General features: G+C 50.2%; 1 protein-coding gene across 2 annotated transcripts; it reads right to left on the minus strand.

The window, feature by feature from the left end:
• Nucleotides 1-817: 817 nt before the first annotated feature.
• Nucleotides 818-19403, minus strand: LOC123402851 (NADPH-dependent pterin aldehyde reductase). Of its 2 annotated transcripts, none has more exons than XM_045096811.1 (5): nucleotides 19123-19403; nucleotides 2142-2211; nucleotides 1776-1969; nucleotides 1512-1684; nucleotides 818-1035 (listed from the first exon to the last, which is right to left on the minus strand). In XM_045096811.1, the coding sequence occupies exons 1-5, from the start codon at nucleotides 19357-19359 to the stop codon at nucleotides 966-968; spliced, it is 744 nt and encodes a 247-aa protein (XP_044952746.1). In that variant the 5' UTR covers nucleotides 19360-19403; the 3' UTR covers nucleotides 818-965. The 2 variants fall into 2 exon arrangements, with proteins under 2 accessions (XP_044952746.1, XP_044952747.1); XM_045096812.1 differs by having other exon boundaries at nucleotides 967-1056.
• Between the last annotated feature and the right edge of the window lie 2985 nt (nucleotides 19404-22388).

Here is a 22388-nt window from a genome sequence, read left to right on the forward strand (position 1 = left end):
GGGTTGGTTGCAATTTTCCGATTGCTCAGTAATTTTCTATTCTTCTACAACCTATTAGCTAATTTTCCTCTCCATACAACAATGCCACATCATCAAGTCATAACAATGCCACATAATTTTCCGATTGCTCAGTAATTTTCTATTCTTAAATAGCTACAACCCATTAGCTAATTTTTCTCTCCATACAACAATGCCACATCATCAAGTCATAACAATGCCACATCATCAAGTCATGCATGAAGTCTTAAGTTACTTTTTCCATTAATCTCTTCATGCAAAACATGTCACCTCATGTATTATTTTTTCGAGGGAATTAAGTCATGTAAAAAATTATATTTATTTTTGCATTAGTTTTAGTATTCTACCACTTATCCATACATTCTCTGACAAGGTTTCTGCCGCAATGGGCAGGGCATCGTCTAGTATATACGGTGAACAAGTTTCTCTCCCCAAAGAGCATTTTCTAAAATGTATTTTCTATTTGTAATATAGTTTAAAAATATCTGGTTCCTAAAAACAACTGTCATTTTTTTGGGTAAAACCCCAACTAAAAAACCGAAGAAAAAATAGAATTCCAAGTCACGGGTAGAGTGGCCGACCAATCGCGCTGGCTTTCGGCGAAGGCTCCCCTGTTTCCTGTTTGAAGCCTACAGGCGTGAGCTCTCACTACAAGCGAGGTACAGGCGCTCCCTTCTTCTAGTGCCAGTTGAAATTAGATATAATTTTCTTAGTTTGGCTTGGGCTTTGAATTCTTGGGAAGCAGTTCGGAAAGCAAAGCCAGCAGATAAGATGTTCCAAACAGCAAATATACAGCTCATTTTCAAACAACGGTTAGCCAAACTAACGAGCCCAAGTACATGAACCTTTTGATGTTACTACTACAACATAATTGATGCAACAGCTGCAAGTTAAATGTCTTAATTACTTGAGAACCGATCTGTGATTAATACAACATTACTACAGCATCATACAGTTAGTGAGGCACCATTATCTTCCAGTGAAAGGCTTAGAATCATTGTAGCTGCCTTGGGTGCCCTGACAAACAGCACAAATCGTCTGGTTAATCTGATTAGTGCTCCTGATTATAAGCTGTAACTGAAGCACGATAGTTTGAATGCGAAAAACGCAAGTTGTAGACAAGAAACCAGATGTAGATGTATCATAGCTCTAAATCTAGCAAATAATAGCTGGCTACTAAAGATTCAATACTTAAACAGTTTGTTTTTAACAGTGTGCTCAACAGTATGTCCTTTGCCTCAATGGCATATTCAGGAGTGGAATGTGTACTTTACTTAAACAAAATACATTTAACCTCTGAAACATTAGTATGACTATGGATGATGTACTGCTGGAATGTGGACACAGCAGCATGAGTCAAGAAATAGCATGGGAGATTGATCCAATAGACTACTCAGCGGACACTAATGTGTTGCTAATTATGTTATTTTCCATGCCTCGTGTTAATTTGTACAGTCGAGGAAGTGGGCAAACAGAACTCTACATAGATTTACCATTGCTCAGTAGATTGGTATAACGCAGCTGAACTTCCAAAGCATGAAGTAAGCATGTCGGTATTCACAACACCAGGGCTAAGAGCAATTGCTGCCAATCCAGGAGGTAACTCCTTTGCTAACGAACGTGTTAAACCTTCAATAGCCCACTTTGAAGCACAATATGGAGCAACCTGAAACAACGTTACCCAGTTTGGTATATAATGAAGATCTCACAGTTACCAAATATAACCAGTATCAGCACAGCCTTTCATTTTGCCCTACCTCTGCAGCAGCAGACCTTCCCCAACCAGAGGATAAATTGATTATCATCCCATGTTTCTTCTGTATCATAAGTGGTACAAAATGGCGAAGTACATTTGCTGTTCCTTTAATATTTGTATCAACCACCGTATCAAATTCTTCTGCTGGAACATTCCACGTTTTGTTATTCTTGTTTATCGTACCAGCATTGTTTACTGCAGCAATCTCTGAATAGTTAGACTTCTGGAGAAATCACGTTTCATGTATAATAGAATGGAATTACAAATATGTGATTTCACAATCAACTTTAAGCAAGAAAAGTGATTATTTTCATATAGTTCCAGATGGCTTAAAGTGCACATTTGTAGAGCAGAAAGTATAGCAAACCTATGATATCGGGAATTTGCTTCCTTTCCACAACAGCCTTTGCCAGTTCACCCATGCTGCTGTCAGACCTCTATAAAGAAGCAGAATAGAAATTATTTCAACATAGGATGCAAGTGAGAAAATAGACCACTTTGCTTATAGCAAACCTAAATGCACCATTCATATTTCATAAACTGTAGTGCTACTGACATTAATGTCATGTCGCAATATTCAAACTTAAGTTTATATTTAGTATCACAAGTTCAATATCCCTGCTAAATTTTCCCTTAACTGAAATCTTCAATGAAAGAAAGAAGACTGCTCACATGACGTGTGAATTCTTGATACTTTTGAGACAAATGAGCTCATTAGCCTCTGTAATATCAATAACTGTCCAGCAACTATCATATAGTGTAAAAATGAAAGTAGAAAGTTAGCAACCATGACCAGAATTAGAATACTGGGATTGCCTGGTATTGTTAGTCCTAGAGCCAAACAGACCCATTGTCAACTCATGACCACCACGGTTTGACTTCTCCATGCATCTTTCTTCTCAGCCACCAAATCAATGGAACCTATCAAACTCCTAACTCACAAGATAAAATAGCCTAATCAGCATGACCTGCTGTCTTGCCATCCTGCTGTCTTCTGCAAGCACGCGGATCCCCCAATCTGGCAACGCCGAGGCCTCCAGCGAGGCGATCGGCTGTCCACACAGCTTTTCATCCTTGCCGTTGACGTGCTCGGGTGATTGATCAAGCGTGCGGTCTCCCTTGGCATCCTGCAGCAGCTGCACCTGTGACGCTCGATCCCGGCAATCTCGCTCTACGCCGATGATGTCGTGCTGTTCTGACACCCCTCACCGGCCGAGATCATCACGATGAGGGAGATCCTCCAGCTGTTCGGTCATGCCTCCGGGCTCCACGTCAAATTCGCCAAGAGCTCAGCCACCCTTCCACGGCGACCCCGACAAGGCCGCACCTGTTGTCCAGCTCCTGGAGTGCCCAAGTGCCCAATCGTCGACCTCCCCCTCACTTATCTGCGAATTCTCCTCATGGCGAGACGCCCCACTGCCACGCAGCTGCAGCCGCTTGTGGACACGGTGCGAGGACAGCTCCTGTTGTGGAAAGCAGGGCTCACAAACAAGGCTGGACGCCTCACGACTGTCAAATCCATCCTCTGTGCGATCCCCATGCACCCACTGCTGGTCTTTACACCACCCAAGAAAACCATCAAGCAGCTCGAGAAGACTGAGAGGGGGTTCCTGTGGCTGGGCACGAGGCTGCCAATGGCGGCAACTTCCATGTTAATTGTCACCGGACTTGCCGTCCAATTAAGCTGGGAGGCCTTGGCATCCCTGACCTGGAGCGCACCGGGCTGACGCTCTGTCTGTGATGACTCTGGTTCAGCCGCAATGACTGCAAGCATGCACGGAGCAACTTAGACCTGTGGTTCTCTGCGGAAGAGGATACCATGTTCTTTGCCAGCACCTCTATGGCCGTGGGCGATGGGCATACCGCCTTATTTGGGGAGGACCGGTGAGTCGACAGGCGCTCAGTCAGCAAGATCGCAACGCAGCTTTACGCATGCATCTCGAAACGCCGCCGGAAATTGCAGACTTCTGATGGGCTTCAAGCTAACGCTTGGGCTCACGACATCCATGGCACGTTTGGGCGTTCACGAGATCGGCCAGTACATCCAGCTCTGGCAAGCCGTCGGGTACACCATCCTGTCGGTACCATGACTGATGGGTTCACGGATTCAACTGCACACGGGCCACATTAGCCTCCTTGTCGAGGCAGGCCGCTGGAGAAGCACTTCGGCAACGGACTCACTGCCACTACTCCATGGAGGCATGCAAATCTTTATGAAGACGCTAACCGACTCACTGCCACTACTCTGTGGTGGCATGCAAATCTTTATGAAGACACTAACTGCAACGTCCAGAAGGAGCCCAGACTCTGTTGGTATGAACAGATCTTCGTCAAGGTCAGCTACATCCTCCTGCGGAAACTGGCAAATAAGTTGTGGAAGGAGGACTCGAGACACCTGGCAACAAGCCAGGGCAGCCGACACCCGGTAACAACTACAATATCGAGCAACGCTATACCCCTGGCTCGCATCCGGCAAGCGGGAACAGCAAGCCACCACGCCCAACACGTGGCGCACTGGTCCTGCTCAGGCAGGCCTTTCGCGTCAGTTGTGCAGGTGTGCCAGGGTATTCACAGCGGTGCAAGCACTGATTCACCATACCAGAATGGTGATGTAAGTGGTGTGATGGGACGGGCATTCGTTCCCGGGTAATAGAATACGACGACACATCATCGAGTATTTAATGCATTCACCTACTTTGTCAGGGTAGGGTATAGTCCATGGTAGCTACTATGGTAAAACCTTGAGTTATAAAAGGAGAGCCTGGCTACGGTGGAAGGGAAATAATTTTTTCAGACGTACTTTACGGTTGGATACTTGGTAGATTACAGCTGGTGGCTTCAAAGCAACATTTTTCCTTCCCAGGAAAGGTTTGTAGCTCATAGTCCACCATATAAACAAAGACACAAGGCAGGATCGGATATTATGCAAGCATGCAGCCAGAACCTGGGTAGATCGTGCGTATTCTACGTTTTTCTCTGTTGGTGTGGTCCACATTTTCCGCCCCACGCTACAGATCGGCAAAGGGATACCTTTTGTCCTTGGTGCCTCCCGTGTTCTGTACACACGCGCGACGACATATTCTGACCACGGAACCCGATCGCCTCCTATGGAAGTGGACTCCGAGCAGATCTTACTCTGCGAAATCCTGCTATCAGGCCATATTCGAGGGTTCTCTGCAAAATCCTGTTATCAGACCACATTCCAGGCAGCTCCTGGACGTTCATTTGGAAGAACTGGGAGCCCCCTCAGGTGCGCTTCTTCCACTGGCTCACTGATCAGGACCAGTGTTGGACCGCTGACCACTTGCACGCCGCGGCCTTCAGCGCCACACTTCATGCCTCCTCTGCTGCCAGAGCACCGAGACGATACACCACCTGCTGCTCTGCTATCCGTTTCCCACAAATTAGGCAGCAGATGCTTGCCTGGCTCCGCATGTCTTGCATGCCGCCTGACCATGATACTTCCCTTCTGGACTGGTGGCACGCTGCTAAACAGCGCACCCCGCAGACCATGTGCAAGGCCTCGCATCCATTGCCTTGCTCACCCCATGGATGATCTGGAAACACCGTAACGAATGTGTCTTCCAGGGCGCCCAATCTGGAAACACTTTAACGAATGTGTCTTTGAGGGCGCCCAATCTTCAGTCAGCAGCCTTGTTAAGGAGATCAAGGCCAAAGCTGGTGCTTCAGGGCTTCGCAACACTCTGCCCCATTTCTCACTCCCTGTAACTCTTAGGAGGACTGTAACTTGAACTCTGCCTTTTCAATGAAAAGAAATGTAGAAGTCTCTTTGCATTTTCTCGAAAAAATCAGCATGTCCAAACAGGTCATTCGTATCAAGCCATGTCCCAGGGTACACATCATGTTGCATTCACTTGCAGCTAATGTAGGTATCATTAAGCTAAAAGATACAAAATGCACTTAAGTCCCAATTGATTGGCCAAGGTACCGGGTAGCAACAAGACTCTGCAGCCACTCTAGCATTGTAGGCATCACGGGATTGAGCTAAATATTGGCAACTAAAAACCAATTTTTCCACGTATATTTCTTTTCAACCACCAAACCAGCAGAACTTATCAAACTCCTAACCCGCAAGATAAAATAACCTAATCAGCATGTCCAAACAGGTCATTAGTTTAAAGCCATGTTCCACGGCACACATTGCAAACAATTGGAGCTAAAAAAAATCCTAGAGCACATAAAGTATTATTGCTCAACCAGCATGATTCAGTGAAGACAACAACAACAAAGCCTTTAGTCCCAAACAAGTTGGGGTAGGCTAGAGGTGAAACCCATAAGATCTCGCAAGCAACTCATGGTTCTAGCACATGTATAGCAAGCTTCCACGCAGCCCTGTCCATGGCTAGTTCTCTGGTGATACTCGAGTCCTTCAGATCTCTCTTTACGAACTCTTCCCATGTCAGGTTCGGTCTACCCCGACCTCTTTTGACATTATCAGCACGCTCTAGCTGCCCGCTATGCACTGGAGCTTCTGGAGGCATGCGCTGAATATGCTCAAACCATCTCAGATGATGTTGGACAAGCTTCTCTTCAATCAGTGCTAGGCCAACTCTATCTCGTATATCATCGTTCCGGACTCGGTCCTTCCTTGTGTGACCACACATCCATCTCAACATGCGCATCTCCGCCACACCTAACTGTTGCACAGGTCGCCTTTTAATCGGCCAACACTCAGCGCCATACAACATTGCAGGTCGAACTGCCGTCCTATAGAACTTGCCTTTTATCTTCTGTGACACTCTCTTGTCACAGAGAATGCCAGAAGCTTGGCGCCACTTCATCCATCCGGCTTTGATCCGATGGTTCACATCTTCATCCATATCCCCATCTTGCTGCAGCATTGACCCAAGTATCGAAAGGTGTCCTTCTGAGGCACCAACTGGCCATCAAGGCTAACCTCCTCCTCCTCCTTGTGTCTAGTAGTACTAAAACCGCACCTCATGTACTCAGTATTAGTTCTACTAAGTCTAAAACCCTTCGATTCCAAGGTTTGTCTCCATAGCTCTAACTTCCTATTGACCCCTGTCCGACTATCATCGAGTAGCACCACATCATCCGCAAAGAGCATACACCACGAGATATCTCCTTGTATATCCCTCATGACCTCGTCCATCACCAAAGCAAAAAGATATGGGCTGAAAGCGGACTCCTGATGCAGTCTTATTTTAATCAGGAAGTCATCAATGTCGCCATCACTTGTTCGGACACTTGTCACAACATTATCGTACATGTCCTTGATGAGAGTAATGTACTTTGCTGGGACTTTGTGTTTCTCCAAGGCCCACCACATGACATTCCGAGGTATCTTATATAGGCCTTCTCCAAGTCAATGAACACCATATGCAGGTCCTTCTTTTGCTCCATGTATCTCTCCATAAGTTTTCGTACCAAGAAAATGGCTTCCATGATCGACGTAAGAGCACAATTTATCCTAAGTAGTTTTGGTGGTTGATGACAATGCCCTTTGCGGACAAATCATGTGCCTTAAACTTTCAAAGAATTATCGGGTGTCACGAGACGGTTATTTTCCCCTCAGTGGTTGAAAGAGAAGACGGTGCTTAGCTATCGATTTAGTGTTGGTGGACTTGAGTCATAGGTAAACCCGTACTATCAAGAGGGGATCCACGTATGGAAAGGTTGGGTGGAACATACTTGCACCCCATCCGATTCCTGGAGCAATGGAGCCTCCTTTCTGCCTCTAAGTGCCCAGAAGTTGTATAAGCGGTAGTACCGCTCCAGCGGTACTGCTGCCCTCCAGGGCCGGCCTCTCTTCCGCTTATATTTTCCTTCTGGCATCTTCGGGGTCCTTTTTCATTTTGAGCGGAAGTACCGTATGGGGAGGAACGGTACTGCCTCCCTCCCCTACCGTTCTTTCTTCCGCTTATTTTATTCTTCTGGTATCGTTGGTCCCTATCGTCAATATTGAGCGGAAGTACCGCTTGGAGCTGGGCGGTAGTACCGCTCTGGCAGAACTACCGCTCCTCCGATTGTGTTCTGTTCCCTGTGGTGGCCGGTACTTCCGTGCAAGCAGAAGTACCGCTCCCCTGCGCGGTACTACCGCTTAGTTGTGACTTTGGGCAGAATAACGGCCAGTTTCCTTCCCACTATAAATAGAGGTCTTCTCCCCCAGAGAGACTTCACCTTTTCCTCTCCAAGCTCCATCGTTGCTCCTAAGCTCAAACTTGCCCGGTCTCTCTCCCTAGCCATCGATTCTTGTTGGTGCTCTAGGGTTTGGAGAAGGCATTGATCCACACTTCCACCAAGAGAAAAGTTGTTCCCCCATTAATCCCTCGCGGATCTTGTTGCTCTTAGGTGTTTGATCACCCTAGACGGAACAGGTCACCTCGAAGTCATAGTCCATTATGGTGAAGCTTCGTGGTTTCGTTGGGAGCCTCCAATTCAGTTGTGAAGATTGCCCCAACCTTGTTTGTAAAGGTTCGGTCGCCGCCTTCAAGGGCACCACTAGTGGAATCACGGCATCTCGCATTGTGTGAGGGCGTGAGGAGAGTACGGTGGCCTTAGTGGCATCTTGGGGAGCATTGTGCCCCCACACCGCTCCAACAGAGACGTACTTCCCCTCAAAGGGAAGGAACTCCAGAAACACATCCTCGTCTTCATCGGTTCCACTTGTGGTTACTTCTTACCTTTACTTGTATTAGTTACTTGTTTGTTATTATTGTTGGTAGCATCATATAGGTTGCTCACTTAGTTGCATATCTACACAACCTATTTGTTGCTAAACTTAATTTGTTAAAGAAAAGCTTAAAATTGTTAGTTGCCCATTTACCTTCCCCCCCCCTCTAGTCAACCATATCGATCCTTTCAGTCGACCTCCCAGGCATGAAACCAAACTGATTTTTGGCCATGCTTATCATTCTTCTTAAGTGGTGCTCAATGACTCTCTCCCATAGCTTCATTGTATGGCTCACCAGCTTAATTCCACGGTAATTAGTACAACTCTGAACATCCCCCTTGCTCTTGAAGATTGGTACTAATATACTCCGTCTCCATTCTTCTGGCATCTTGTTTGTCCAAAAAATGAGGCTGAAAAGCTTGGTTAACTATACTATGGCTATGTTCCCAAGGCCTCTCCACACCTGAATGGGGATACAATCAGGGCCCATCGCCTTGCCTCCTTTCATCCTTTTTAAGGCCTCCTTGACCTCCGACTCCTGGATTCGCCGCACAAAACGCCTGCTAGTATCATCAAAGGAGTCGTCCAGTTCAATGTTTGAGCTCTCATTCTCCCCATTGAACAACTTGTCGAAGTACTCCGCCATCTATGCTTAATCTCCTCGTCCTTCACCAAGAGTTGGTTTGCTCCGTCCTTGATGCATTTGACTTGGTCAACATCCCTCGTCTTCCTATCTCGGATCTTGGCCATCTTATAGATGTCCCTTTCGCCTTCCTTCGTGTCTAACCGCCGATAGAGGTCCTCATACGCCCGACCCCTTGCTTCACTCACAGCTCGCTTTGCGGCCTTCTTCGTCATCTTGTATTTCTCTATGTTGTCTGCACTCCTATCTGTTAGGAAAGCAACTTATCTGTATTGAAGGCTCAAGGCGCATATATATATATTACACATGACTTGAGGTGCAAGGAAACTAAACATAGACTAATAAGGATTCCTAGACTAATACTAATAGACTAATAAGGACTGCTAGACTAATACTAATACTTCTTAACACCCCCCCTCAAATGCAAAGCGTATGCAATAGCATTGCATTTGAAGAAATGTAATACTAAAAAACAATGATAATCTAAATCCGCGTCTTGAGAGTGTCGTCGTAGCATTAAGAGTCTTCAAAACTTGTCGAGTCGCCGAAGGAGAGAACGAAGAGATGGCACATCAGAGGTAGACACCGCATCACTTGAAGATACAAGATAAGTATCAAGAGAAGACGGGTTGTCAAAAGAAGATGGCACATCAGGAGGAAGACACCGCATCACTTGAAGATACAACATAAGTATCAGGAGAAGATGAGTTGTCAAAAGAAGATGGCACATCAAGAGAATAAAGCATTGTGCAGAAAATCATAGTCCACGACAACCGACGGCGAAAGAAGCTCGACGGTTAAGGCACAATGAACATAGATTGACAATGCAAAAAGAAGTCCAGAAAATCCTATAGAAAACAACAAGGGCAAATAGGCCACAAAAGTTGTATAGAAAGGATCAGGACTGGAGAAAGGCTGACGGACTAAGGTATGGTGGACTCGCATGGCATGAGAAAACACAAAATATGAACGGATTTGGTGGTCGCAACGAAAAACAAAGAAAACTAGAAAGCTAGAAAGCACATAAAACGAAGATGCATTGCAAGGATCAGCATGTGAGCAGCGGTAGTAGCTACAGAAAAGATCCAGCAGGCATGTAGGCAAGCAACACAGAGCCATGCAAACAATGCGTAAAGAGCCCATGCAGAGCTGTATCAACTATCAACGCAGCAGCACACACGTGGAAGTGCGGGAACAGAGCAGGAGCCAACCAGGTGGAGCATGTTAGGAATAAGCAACTTGTATTCCCATGAGGCCATAGGCCGATATATATACATGTACAGGTGATGGACTATATGCAGGAAAACCCCTTATATATTGGGATAAATACAAAAGGGTACATGACTTGTATTATAACTCTAACACCCCCCCTCAAACTCATGGTGGATGAACAACACTGAGTTTGGAGAGATAAAAGCCATGTTGTGCTCTAGTCTGGGCCTTCGTCAGGAAATCCGCCAACTGTAACTCAGAGGGCACATACTGAAGAGCAACAACCTGATCCTGCACAGCAGCGCGCACATAGAAAGCATCAACACCAATATGCTTGGTGAGCTCATGCTTCACAGGATCGCGCGCAATGCTAATAGCACCTGTACTATCAGATAAGAGCAGAGTCGGTGTAGTGACAGAAACACCAAAATCCTGAAGTAACCACCGTAACCAAGTCACCTCTGCCGTCAAAAGAGTCATCGCTCGCAACTCAGCCTCTGCACTCGAACGGGAAACTGCAATCTGTTTCTTCGTCTTCCAGGCAATGAGAGAACCACCAAGAAAAACACAATAAGCAGAAAGTGAACGGCGATCTGAAGGATCACTAGCCCACGTAGCATCCGAATAGGCCTGTAGCTGTAAAGAACTGGAGCGAGGAAAGAATAAACGGTGAGAGATTGTGCCCCGAAGATATCGGAGAACACGGAGGAGATGACTATAGTGAACCGAGGTGGGAGTAGAGACAAACTGACTCAGAATATGAACCGGATAAGAAATATCCGGACGAGTGACAGCTAGATAAACAAGACTGCCAACAAGATGACGATAGCGCGTCGGGTCAGGCAGGGGATCACCATCAGTAGGAGAGAGATGAACATTGAGCTCCATAGGAGTCTCAACAATGCGCTCATCAGTAAGAGCAGCACGAGCAAGAAGAGCCAGGATATACTTTTCCTGGGATATAAAAAAGCCATCAGAGGTAGATGAGACTTCAATCCCAAGAAAGTAGCGAAGAGGTCCAAGATCAGACATAAGGAACTGCTCACTAAGACGAGCCTTGACAAAGGCAATATACTCAGGGTCATCCCCAGTGATGACCATGTCATCAACATAAAGAAGAAGAAGAGTCCGACCACGAGGAGAAAGGTGAATAAACAATGCTGGATCATGAACACTTGGCGAAAAACCAGCGGCAGTCACCACAGATGCAAAACGCACAAACCAGGCTCGGGGGGCTTGCTTAAGGCCATAGAGAGAGCGACGAAGACGGCATACCATGCCATCAGGAACAGAATACCCAGGTGGAGGCTGCATGTACACCTCCTCACGCAGCTCACCATTAAGAAAAGCATTCTTAACATCAAGCTGAGAGATAGACCAGTGGCGTGTAGAGGCCACGGCAAGAAGTGTACGAACAGTGGTCATATGAGCCACAGGAGCAAAAGTCTCGTCATAATCACGACCATGCTCCTGCTGAAAACCACGAGCCACAAGACGAGCTTTGTGACGCTCAAGAGAACCATCGGAGCGAGTCTTTACCTTGTAGACCCACTTACAAGTGATGGGACGGACTCCAGGAGGAAGGGAAACAAGATCCCACGTACCTGTGCGTTCAAGAGCAGCAATCTCCTCAGCCATCGCAAACTGCCATTCAGGATGAACAACAGCCTGATGATAAGTAGTCGGCTCAAGAACAGCAGCTCCAGTGGTGGAAAATCCTAAGCGATCAACAGGCGGACGAGGACGAGAACGCAAGCCATAAGTAGGCTGAGACGAGGAGGACGGCACATCCAGAGAGGCATCCACAGAACGTGAACGTCGAGTGTAACACTGAGGAAAAGATGGAACAATGGAAGGAGGAATCGCTAAAGGAGAATCGGAGGGTGGCGACGAAGAAGTTACCGGAGATGAAGGTGTAGAATCCGGTGACATACTAGACAAGGAGGAAGATGATGGCTGAGGCAGCTTCGAGCGGGGGCTTCCTGCTGTGAACACGGCCGGCTCGTGGCTGGCTTCGGGAGAGATGAACTCGATCAGAGCGGCGGCGTGGGAGATTGGATCGGGAGGGCGAGTTGCGGCGCCCGAAAAAATAACCTAAGCTCTGATACCATGTTAGGAATAAGCAACTTGTATTCCCATGAGGCCATAGGCCGATATATATACATGTACAGGTGATGGACTATATGCAGGAAAACCCCTTATATATTGGGATAAATACAAAAGGGTACATGACTTGTATTATAACTCTAACAGAGCACACACGAGTGGAGCAGCGCATACATCCTGGCCAGGGAGGTGGAGGTGACATCGACCTTGAGCTGGTCGAGGCAACCTCGATTTGGAGCTGGACGAGGTAGTCCGATCCGGCGCACGGGTGTGAACGTAGCGCAGTAGCCAACCAGGCCGAGGCAGGGCTTTGATCCGTGCGGGCGATCACGGCTGGGCAGGCGCACGTCACGTCACGGGCGGACGCGCATCATGGGCGCACTTGTCACCGGCTTGGATCGAGCGAAGCAGCTAGGCGGCAGGTGCCCCGTGCAGCTTTGAGAACGTCAGTGGAAGACGAGATTGATCTAGAGGGAGAAGGAAAAAAATTTGGATCGCAAGGACGAGTTGCAGCGTCCGAAGACCTAAACCTAGGCTCTAATACCATGTTAGGAAAGCAACTTATCTTTATTGAAGGCCCAAGGGGCATATATATATTACACATGACTTGAGGTGCAAGGAAAGTAAACATAGACTAATAAGGACTCCTAGACTAATACTAATAGACTAATAAGGACTCCTAGACTAATACTAATACTTCCAAACACTATCCACGTATAGGGGTCTGAAACACTCTTTCTTCTCCTTAATAGCCTTCTCGACATCATCATTCCACCACCAGGTATCTTTAGCTTCTACTTCCCCCGAACACTCCAAACTCCTCTGAGGCCACCTTACAAATGCAAGTTGCCATCTTCATCCACATATCGTTTGCATCACCTCGTTCCTCCCAAGGGCCCTCCTTAATGACCCTCTCTTTGAACGCCTAGGCTACCTCCCCCTTGAGCTTCCACCACTTCGTTCTAACGACTTTAGGACGCTTGTCCCACTGGACACGAATCCGAAGCCGGAAGTCAGCAACCACAAGCTTATGCTGAGGAACAACACTCTCTCCAGGTATCACCTTACTATCTAGGCACTCTAGCATGTCTTCTCTTCTCAAAAGAAAAATCAATCTGGCTAGAGTGTTGACCACTACTAAAAGTCACTAGATGTGATTCCCTCTCCTTAAAGAGGGTGTTAGCTACGAACATGTCATAGGCTAGAGCAAAGCTTAAGACATCTTCTCCTACTTGATTTCTGATGCCATAGCCAAAGCCCCCATGCACTCCTTGAAAACCTGTGTTAGATGTGCCGACGTGGCCATTGAGGTCTCCTCCTGTCGGTGCACCGGAGTTTGGGCCTTTGATGCCCCATACAGGTGCACGGGCAGTTAGAGCCACACCCGCAACAAACCTTGCCGGAGCCCGCGGCAGATTACCACGAAGACACCCGAAGCCACGAGCCAGAAGCCAGAAGGCGTCACCCCCGGCAAGCCCCTTCTGCCGGGGGAGGCCAGCGAAGCCCCGGCAAGACCCTTGCCGAGAGAGTTACCAACACTCCAGTGCGATTCGCCCCCGGTAGGATCCCGACGCGCCCCTGTGCCAGCGCAACGGCCAGCTGCCCCTCGCCACTCGATACGTGTCGGTTCGCACGACACGTGTCGAGCGGTACCTGGGAGAACAGTGCCGAGGGGACGCACCCCTGTCCCATCTCTGGGGCACCCAACGAAGCCTTAAATGCGTCTGCTAAGACGCCAGGAGCACTGTAACAAACTATACATCTCGTGAGTGCACTGTTTTACTGTGCACCCCGTGAGAACCCTGTGCTGCCACTGTTGGTGACCCCTTTGACCTATAAAAGAAGGCCCTGGGCATGCACGAGGGGGGGTTGGTCATTCAGGAGAGGATAGACAGTCACTCAGCCACGACGCAGCTGAGAGTTCATCACCTTTCACCAGATTAATACACAAAAGCAGGAGTAGGATATTACGCTTGACTAGCGGCCCGAACCTAGGTAAAAATCGTTCCCCGACCGCTCGGCCTGCTCTTGGTGCATCTGTCTCCCCCGCCGAACCACAAGGGAGGCCTCCAGGTCCCATAGGTGCTCGTGCTTCCCCACGACATCTCTGGCGCGCCAGGTAGGGGGGAAGGTGCGCTAATCTGACCTAGCGGTCGGGGCTTCAGTTCCACATCATCGACGCCCTGCCTCCCAAGAGAAGGGTTGCAACGGCGACCGACCCACCCGCACCCGAGGTCGGGGCTTCAGTTCCACATCATCGACGCGGGGCTTCAGTTCCACATCATCGACGCCCTGCCTCCCAAGAGAAGGGTTGCAACGGCGACCGACCCACCCGCACCCGATATGCTTGCAGCCGCGCAGGCAGGTGACGGAGCGGGAGTGGCCGGAGGAAGCGGAGGTCGTGAGCCTCCTCGACACTCCAGCGACCGAACCCAAGTGAGCGGCACTGTTCGCGGCCCCGACGACGGTCCTCACACCGGATCCCTGCAAAAACAAAGACGGAACCAGATGAACAAACCAAATCAATGAAGCAGAAACCAAAGGGTACGGCAGGATGTCTTACTCTTCGTCATCCTCCGAGTCGAAGGCGGAAAGATCGAATTCAACCCTAGCACCGGCACTCGCGGGAGGAGGCGAAGAGGCACTCCTGCGGCGCTTTGCTGCGGCAGAAACGGAAGGTTGCTAGACAGGAATGTCGGAGGATGCGTTGCGAAGAACCCGCTTCCTCTTGGGGGCTGGGGGCTTCTCCGGCGCCTCCTCGTCGACCGATTCCTCATCAGGAAGGTCCCGGGTGACAGCACCACTATGCTCCCCGATAGAGGGGCCCCCAGCGGCCACACCGCTATGCTCCCCGGCAACTTCCACCAGCCCGGCAAGTGTTTCCTCCGGCACCGTCCCGTCTTCGTTGGACTCCCCCACGAAGCCCACGCTGTCGGCCGCCTCGGCAAGAGCCGCCTCTTGGACCCTGGAGGCGATATACGCCACTTCCTCATCAACGGTGGCGCGGAAGACGTTGTCCTCGCGGATGGCAATCTCCGTCAGGTTGTCGAAGAATTGCAGCGCCTGCTCCGCGCTCGGCTCAGCCCATGACGGGTCGAGGCCGTGGGTGTTGCACACGGGCATCATGGCGATGATCGAGCTGACGGTGGACTTGTTGCACAAGGGGACTACATTCACCGTCATCTTGAACTTCCCCTCGGGCTTGAACAGCTTATGGCAGACGGCCGCGTGCTACATGACCGTCAAGTTGCCGTTCAGCCCGGGGCGCAATCTCATGATGCCCGTCGCGTTTCTGTATTCCCAGGCCGGCCTCCCCTTCCTCTGCAATGGGGCGATACGCCGGCGCAGGAAGTCCGCGGCCACCATCTCGATCGTAAGTCCAGCGGCCCTGAGGCGCAAGATCCTGGTGGCAGCGACCGAGAGCCTCTCGTCCGCCGGGTCGAGGTCACTTCAGCCCCTGCCGCGCGATATCGTGGTGGTCTTGGGCTCGCAGGAAGCGTGGGGATCATCTTCCAAAAGCCAGCACCACCTCCCACGCCACTCCTCCCACTTCTCGCGGTAGTTCCCGTCTATGTACGCCCCTTTGGTCCTGGGGATCCAGGCGAGGAACCCGGAGAGGGCTTCCCCCCTTTGGATACAGGGGTTGAAGTAGTGGCGGAAGAGGGCAATATTGGGGATGACCCCGACGAGATTTTCACAAAGATGCATGAACACGGCCATACAAGTGACCGCATTCGGTGTGAAATCCAAGAGCCGGAGGTTGTAGGAGCACATGACCTCCACGAAGAAATCGGAATAGGGGGGACAAAGACCGCAATATAAGTAATCCGCGAAGAAGGAATAACCGTTAGGCCCACCAACGGCGGAGCTTGGCCTCACGCGGGTCTTAGGATGCGCCTTCGTCTCCCTCGCCCACATGAGCAAATACCGAGCCTTCAGGGTCTCCGCCTCCAGCCCGGGGGGGAAGACGACCATTTTCTGCCGCATCTTCGCCATCTCGCCCTCCGTGACGGTCTCTTTCCCCTTGCTTAGCTTGGGCGCCATTGCCGCAAGATGAGGAGGAGGTACTAGGGCCAGAAGGGGATGTGAGGTGGGAGGCGGCGGAAAGCTGGAAGAGCTCTGCTTCGCGCTCAAAGGAGGAGAGCAATGGCAGCTCCAAGATTTGGGCAAGAATGGAGGATAATAGGTGGCGGCCTCGGCGGCTTCCCCCTTATGAGGAGAGGACGCAGGGCCGCCCCTTCGCAAGCCCGAGACTGCCCCTCCACGCGCCCGGGCATTTTGGCCACTCCACCCACGACCCCCACGCCGCGCGTTCGACGCGTCTCGTGGGAAGAAAGGAGCACGGTAACGGTAAAATAGCCGCCCATAGATCACGAACGCGACTACCCGCGCACTTTTTGGGCCTAGCCCAGCGCCGTCTCGCACTCGGTATGGCCTAGGCCCGGGGGTTCCTGTCGGTGCACCAAAGTTTGGGCCTTTGATGCCCCATACTGGTGCACGGGTAGTTAGAGCCACACCCGCAACAAACCTTGTCGGAGCCCGCGGCAGATTACCACAAAGACACCCGAAGCCACAAGCCAGAAGCCAGAAGACGTCACCCCCGGCAAGCCCCTTTTGCCGGGGGAGGCCAGCGAAGCCCCGGCAAGACCCTTGTCGGGAGAGTTACCAACACTCAAGCGCGGTTCGCCCCCGGCAGGATCCCGACGCGCCCCTATGCCAGCGCAACGGCCAGCTGCCCCTCGCCACTCGATACGTGTCGGTTTGCACGACGCGTGTCGAGCGGTACCTGGGAGAACAGTGCCGAGGGGACGCACCCCTGTCCCATCTCTGGGGCACCTGACGAAGCCTTAAATGCGTCTGCTAAGACGCCAGGAGCACTGTAGCACACTATACGTCTCAATCTGTATTCCAATCAGAAATCCAAGGTAAGATCAAGCCAAAGGGGAATCTAGGTACCGTTGACCCAGGAAATCAAGTATCAAAGGACCCGGGCAATAGGTTTATGACTGAACTGAAACTAGAGCAGGGAATAGCAGGATGCCTATGTTTCCAATACAGAAATCCTTAACAGAACAGAGCACAGACAATAGGGCCAACTATTGATCTTACTTTCCCTAAATAAATAGTTTGGATTGGATAAACAATCCTACTTTCATTCCAATCATAAAACAAGCTGTTTTACTGTGCACCCCGTGAGAACCCTGTGCTGACACTGTTGGTAACCCCTTTGACCTATAAAAGGAGGCCCTGGGCATGCACCGGGGGGGGGGGGGGTCATTCAGGAGAGGATAGAGGATAGACAGTCACTCAGCCACGACGCAGCTGAGAGTTCATCACCTTTCACCAGATTAATACACAAAAGCAGGAGTAGGGTATTACGCTTGACTAGCGGCCCGAACCTGGGTAAAAATCGTTCCCCGACCGCTCGGCCTGCTCTTGGTTCATCTGTCTCCCCCGCCGAACCACAAGGGACGCCTCCAGGTCCCATGGGTGCTCGTGCTTCCCCACGACACCTCCTATGAAGAGCCTCTCGCCAATCTGTACACTCCTAACCACGTCCTCCATGCCATCACAGAACTCCCTCTTGGTGTTCTCATTCTGGCCTACTTGCGAGGCATACGCGTTGATAACATTGAGAACTAAGTCCCTAACTACCAGCTTGACCAGGATAATCCGATCCACGCGTCTCTTGACGTCCACCACTCCATGCTTGAGGCTCTTGTTGATCAAGATGCCTACTCAATTTATGCTTGCAGCCGTCTCCATGTACCAGACAACCCCCAAAATCACATAATGTAAACATCAAGCTAAAAGATACAAAATGCACGAAAATCCTTATTGGTTGGCCGAAGTAACATAGCAGCAAGATGTTAGAAATATTAAGTGATCAAATGGTGAAAATGTTAATTACCATAAGTTAAAAGTGGGCCCATTAGTTAATTTTGGGATTAAAACAAATTAATGGTAATTAGCAATTCGCTCATGTGAATGATGGACAACGGTGGAGCTACGTGCGGTTCTGGGGTGGCCACTCCCCCCCCCCCCCCATCGTCTCCTAATTAGTGAAGGGAATATTTTAGAGGATTAAATTAAGAGGCATTGGTCATTTGCCCCCCCCCCCTAGATCTTCTGCTAGTTCAGCCACTAATAAAAAATATGGTTCCCACATCATATACAGCGCTATATATAAAGGAAGTCATTCCTACACCTATTTGATCGTGGTGTCGTTTAGGGTAACAGTACCCTCCGAAATTTACTCCAAAAAATGCAATCAGGAGTGCACTGGCCGTTGATGTGTCGTGATCGACTACGCCGCTCCAATTCGTCATCAACCTCGGACACTACTTTGTCTACCGAGATGGCCTCTCCAAACGGAGGTATAATTATTCTACTGCCCTCTAATTTCTGCATCATATCAAATTGTGTTCATGTATATAAGATAGGATCCGATTAGCAGTTGCATAATCTCAGCAATAGGACTAACACAAGACTCTAACCTAGAGACCCATACTCGCCTGGATAGACCACCGGTAGTAAAAAAACTACTCATATCATGTTCGTTTATGATCCGAGTTCGTTTAGTGTACGAATGGTCGAATCGAGCTAAATGTTATCTAAATTTTCATAGTATATTAAATGAAAAGGCATCTCATATCACATCATTCAGTCACACCCTGGTACAGTAAAATCAGTAATCATGAGGTCAATAGGAAGAGGAATAGAGTGCATTACGACGTCGGCGACGGTGAGAAAGTGGCGGGACGGGGAACCCATCTCCGCCTCGAGGGAGCGGATGGGATCGGCGGAGCGGCCGCAGCCGACGACGGCGTGCCCCCGGCGCGCGAGCTCCAGAGCTAAAGCTCGGCCCAGCCCCCGGCTGATCCCCGTGATGAGCACCGTCCTCGGCCCTGCAGCTGCGGCTCGCGCGGCCGCCGCGCCGCCCCCGCCGCTCTTAGGCCCCGCCGTCATCTCGCCTCTCGTCTGGCTCGTCCGTGTTGGAGTGCAGGCGTGGAGTGTCACGCCTGTTTACTGAAGAATCAAGTATATCAGCTGTTCCTCCATCGCCCACCCTCCGATCAAAATCCAACGTCCCTCGCTTCGTCGTCTAGCTCCTCCCGTACAGGTTCAACAGAAGAATCCAGAGCGTCGGATCTTAATCTAAGGGAAACGTTCAAAATCATGCGGCTGATTACAGCGCCGCCTAAGCCTCCTCCCACGCGCGACACGCGCCTCGGTGGGGCAGCCCACCCCTTCGTCATAATCAATCTTATCCTCACGCGAGCGCTCAGCCACGCAAAGCCTTCCCGCACCTCTGACCCGCTCTCCCCTTCCCGACCGGTGTTCTTCCCAATCCTCTTGCTTCATCTTTTTATTCTCCGACGAAAATCCGTGCGCTGCAGTTTCCACGACTGCATTGAAGCTCCACGAGCGGCTACGGGTGCTGCGTTGCAGCGGGAGATGCGAGCTTCACCGTTGGCCGGCATGCGTGGAGGTGCGATGCAGCGTTGGCTGGCATGCCTAGAGGTGTGCAGCGCTCGGTGATGTACCGAAACGCGCTGCCGTCGTCTGGTGCTGCGATGGAGTGCGCTTGCCGGCGTCGGGTGCTGCGATTCATCCCCGCCGTGCAGGGGGTTGGTACTACAGTGTAGCATCATCGGCGCCCGTCGGTGAACATCGATGCTGCACTGGAGCTTCGCCGTCGGCTTTCGATGCTGCGATGAAGCGCTCGTCGGCGGCCCCGGAGTTGTGATGCAGCACCCGGTGTCGCAATGGAGCTTCGTCGCCGGCTTTCGATGCTGCGATGAAGCGCTCGTCGGCGGCCCGGGAGCTGTGATGCAGCACCAGGTGTCGCAATGAAGCTTCGCCGTCGGCTTTCGATGCTGCGATGAAGCGCTCGTCGGCGGCCCCGGAGCTGTGATGCAGCACCCGGTGTCGCAGTGGAGCTTCGTCGGTGTCTCACGGTGCTGCAATGCAGCTCTTTGTCGGTGGCGGCCGTCATGCTTGCAGCGATGTGCAGTGTTGCTGGCAGCAGTGTGCAGACCGCGGATGGTGTTGCGGCTAGAAAAGATCGAAGCGGGTGTCCTGGCGATGCGAAGAAAAACATACGACATACGTTGACCAAATCTGACGGCTTACGAGTATTGAATCTAACGTCTCAGGACCGGGTTGATTTATCAAAGAAATCGGCCGGATGATTTGTAGGAGCGCCCTAATCTAACGGCTAGCATTTAATTACCTTTTTTTACCTCGACTGTGCAGTGTTTCTTGCACGGCTGGTGGCTGCTACTTTACCTGTCTTCTGCTTATATAAGTCCGAGACTCCCCAAGAGTTGGGCATCGATTGTAATCGGTCTAAACCATAGCCGCACGAGCTCGCAAACTACTTTCTACTTCCTTGTAATAGAACCTTAGATAATTTCATCCAGATGCGGGGCTAGTGATGATGAAATTCCTCTGTTTTCCTGAATTGAGAGTGCTAGAGCGTGATAATTGGTATACAGAGTGTCAGGACCCAGCGAAGACGAAGGCAGCGGTGTTCAAATTCAAACTATGGCGCTAAGCGACACCAGCCGTCGATCCGTGATCCGACGCCCTCCAGTCGCCCATACCGGTTCGAGCTTGCCCGCTACTCCTGGAGCCATCGATGGTTGATCCGACGGCTGCGAGAGCCTCCCGCGTCGCTGTAGACGTCCGGCAACGGCGCCGAGCGTCGGCCACCTTTTCTACCCTTCTTTTCTCGTTTTACTGCTTGTAAGGCTATAAAGCCATGGATTTCCAGCTCGTGGAGCTATGCTTTTCTCTAGGGTTTCCCCCTCTTGCGCCGCCAGTGTTCCTGGCTGGCTTAGGTGCCTCTTGTTGTAACCAGACTCTTGGCCATTTTCCTCTGAAATTCCATCGAAATTAGCCATGTTCTTCTCTAAAAGTGTTCTAGCATTCGTCGGGTCTGACAAGTGCTATTCAGAGCCTCGTTCCTTGGCGGCGTCTTCGATCTGGAGACCGAAAAGGGGTTGGAGGTGCCGTAAAATCCCCCTGTTTCTCCTCGGATCGCGGCGGCGGTGATGCTGGTGGCGCTGGCGGCGGCGATGTTCGGTACAGGTCTGGTGCCGGTAAGTGGTTGCCCAAGCTCCCTGCTTGCGTGTTAAAATCCCACCTCCCACCCAGATCCGATGTACTTGGCAGCGGGTGTAGGCGGCGGTGCAGGCGGCGGCAGGATTCACAGCACAAAGGTCAGGTTGCAGCTCAGGCTGTGGTAAAATTCCCTCCTTTGCGTCTATAAATCTCTACGGCAAGGTTCTTGGTCCCTGTTAGCAAGAACACCTCATGTAGTTCCTCATGGCAGCTCCTGCTAATTCTTCCTCCACAGACCAGTTAGAATTCACCTCCCTACAGCTAGATGTCCAGTTGCTCCAAAGGAATAGAGATCAAGACCGTATGGAGTTTGATGAATTCAAAGAATATGTGCAAACCAACTTTGGTTCAGTCCAAAAATCACTAGCTGATCTACAGGGCACCTTATCAGGATTTTTATCTGGTTTCCCAAATCCCAAAGAAAACCCTCCCAACCCTATGGATATTCCCCAAGCTAGTGCTGTGATTAACACACCACAAGGGCCAGTTCAGAGAGGGCAGGATCAATTTAAATCCCCTGATACAGTGGGTTCAGCAACCTTAGTGGATAAGCACACAGGAAAAGAGCTAAATTTGGATGGCAGTCTGAAACACCCTTACAGACACCCCCATTTTGCTGGAAAGCAACAACCACCTGATGCTAGATCACAACCTGCAGCTAATCCACCCCAGCAAGTTCTTCAATTAGATCCGGAGCAGAGGGATGCTAATGTGGACAGAAGACTGGGAACACCACAGGATAACAGAAGGCCACTCACCCTAGTTAAGCCTGCTAAATACAATATTCCTGAATTTGATGGTATTGGCACTGATTCTTGGATACAAACAATTGAGATGTACTTTGAGGCTGCCAGAACACCAATAGAGCA

The sequence above is a fragment of the Hordeum vulgare genome, chromosome 6H (genome assembly GCF_904849725.1).
Source record: "Hordeum vulgare subsp. vulgare chromosome 6H, MorexV3_pseudomolecules_assembly, whole genome shotgun sequence".
Classification (NCBI taxonomy): Eukaryota; Viridiplantae; Streptophyta; class Magnoliopsida; order Poales; family Poaceae; genus Hordeum; species Hordeum vulgare.

What these genes read in the sequence shown, in the direction of transcription:
- LOC123402851 (XM_045096811.1), bottom strand. Translation starts at nt 19,359, where the DNA reads ATGACGGCGGGGCCTAAGAGCGGCGGGGGCGGCGCGGCGGCCGCGCGA. An exon ending in GCAAATTCCCGATATCATAG is followed by an intron (nt 1,970 to 2,141) that starts GTTTGCTATACT and finishes AGATTGCTGCAG; the next exon opens with TAAACAATGCTGGTACGATA. An exon ending in TACCAATCTACTGAGCAATG is followed by an intron (nt 1,036 to 1,511) that starts GTAAATCTATGT and finishes GCTGTTTGTCAG; the next exon opens with GGCACCCAAGGCAGCTACAA.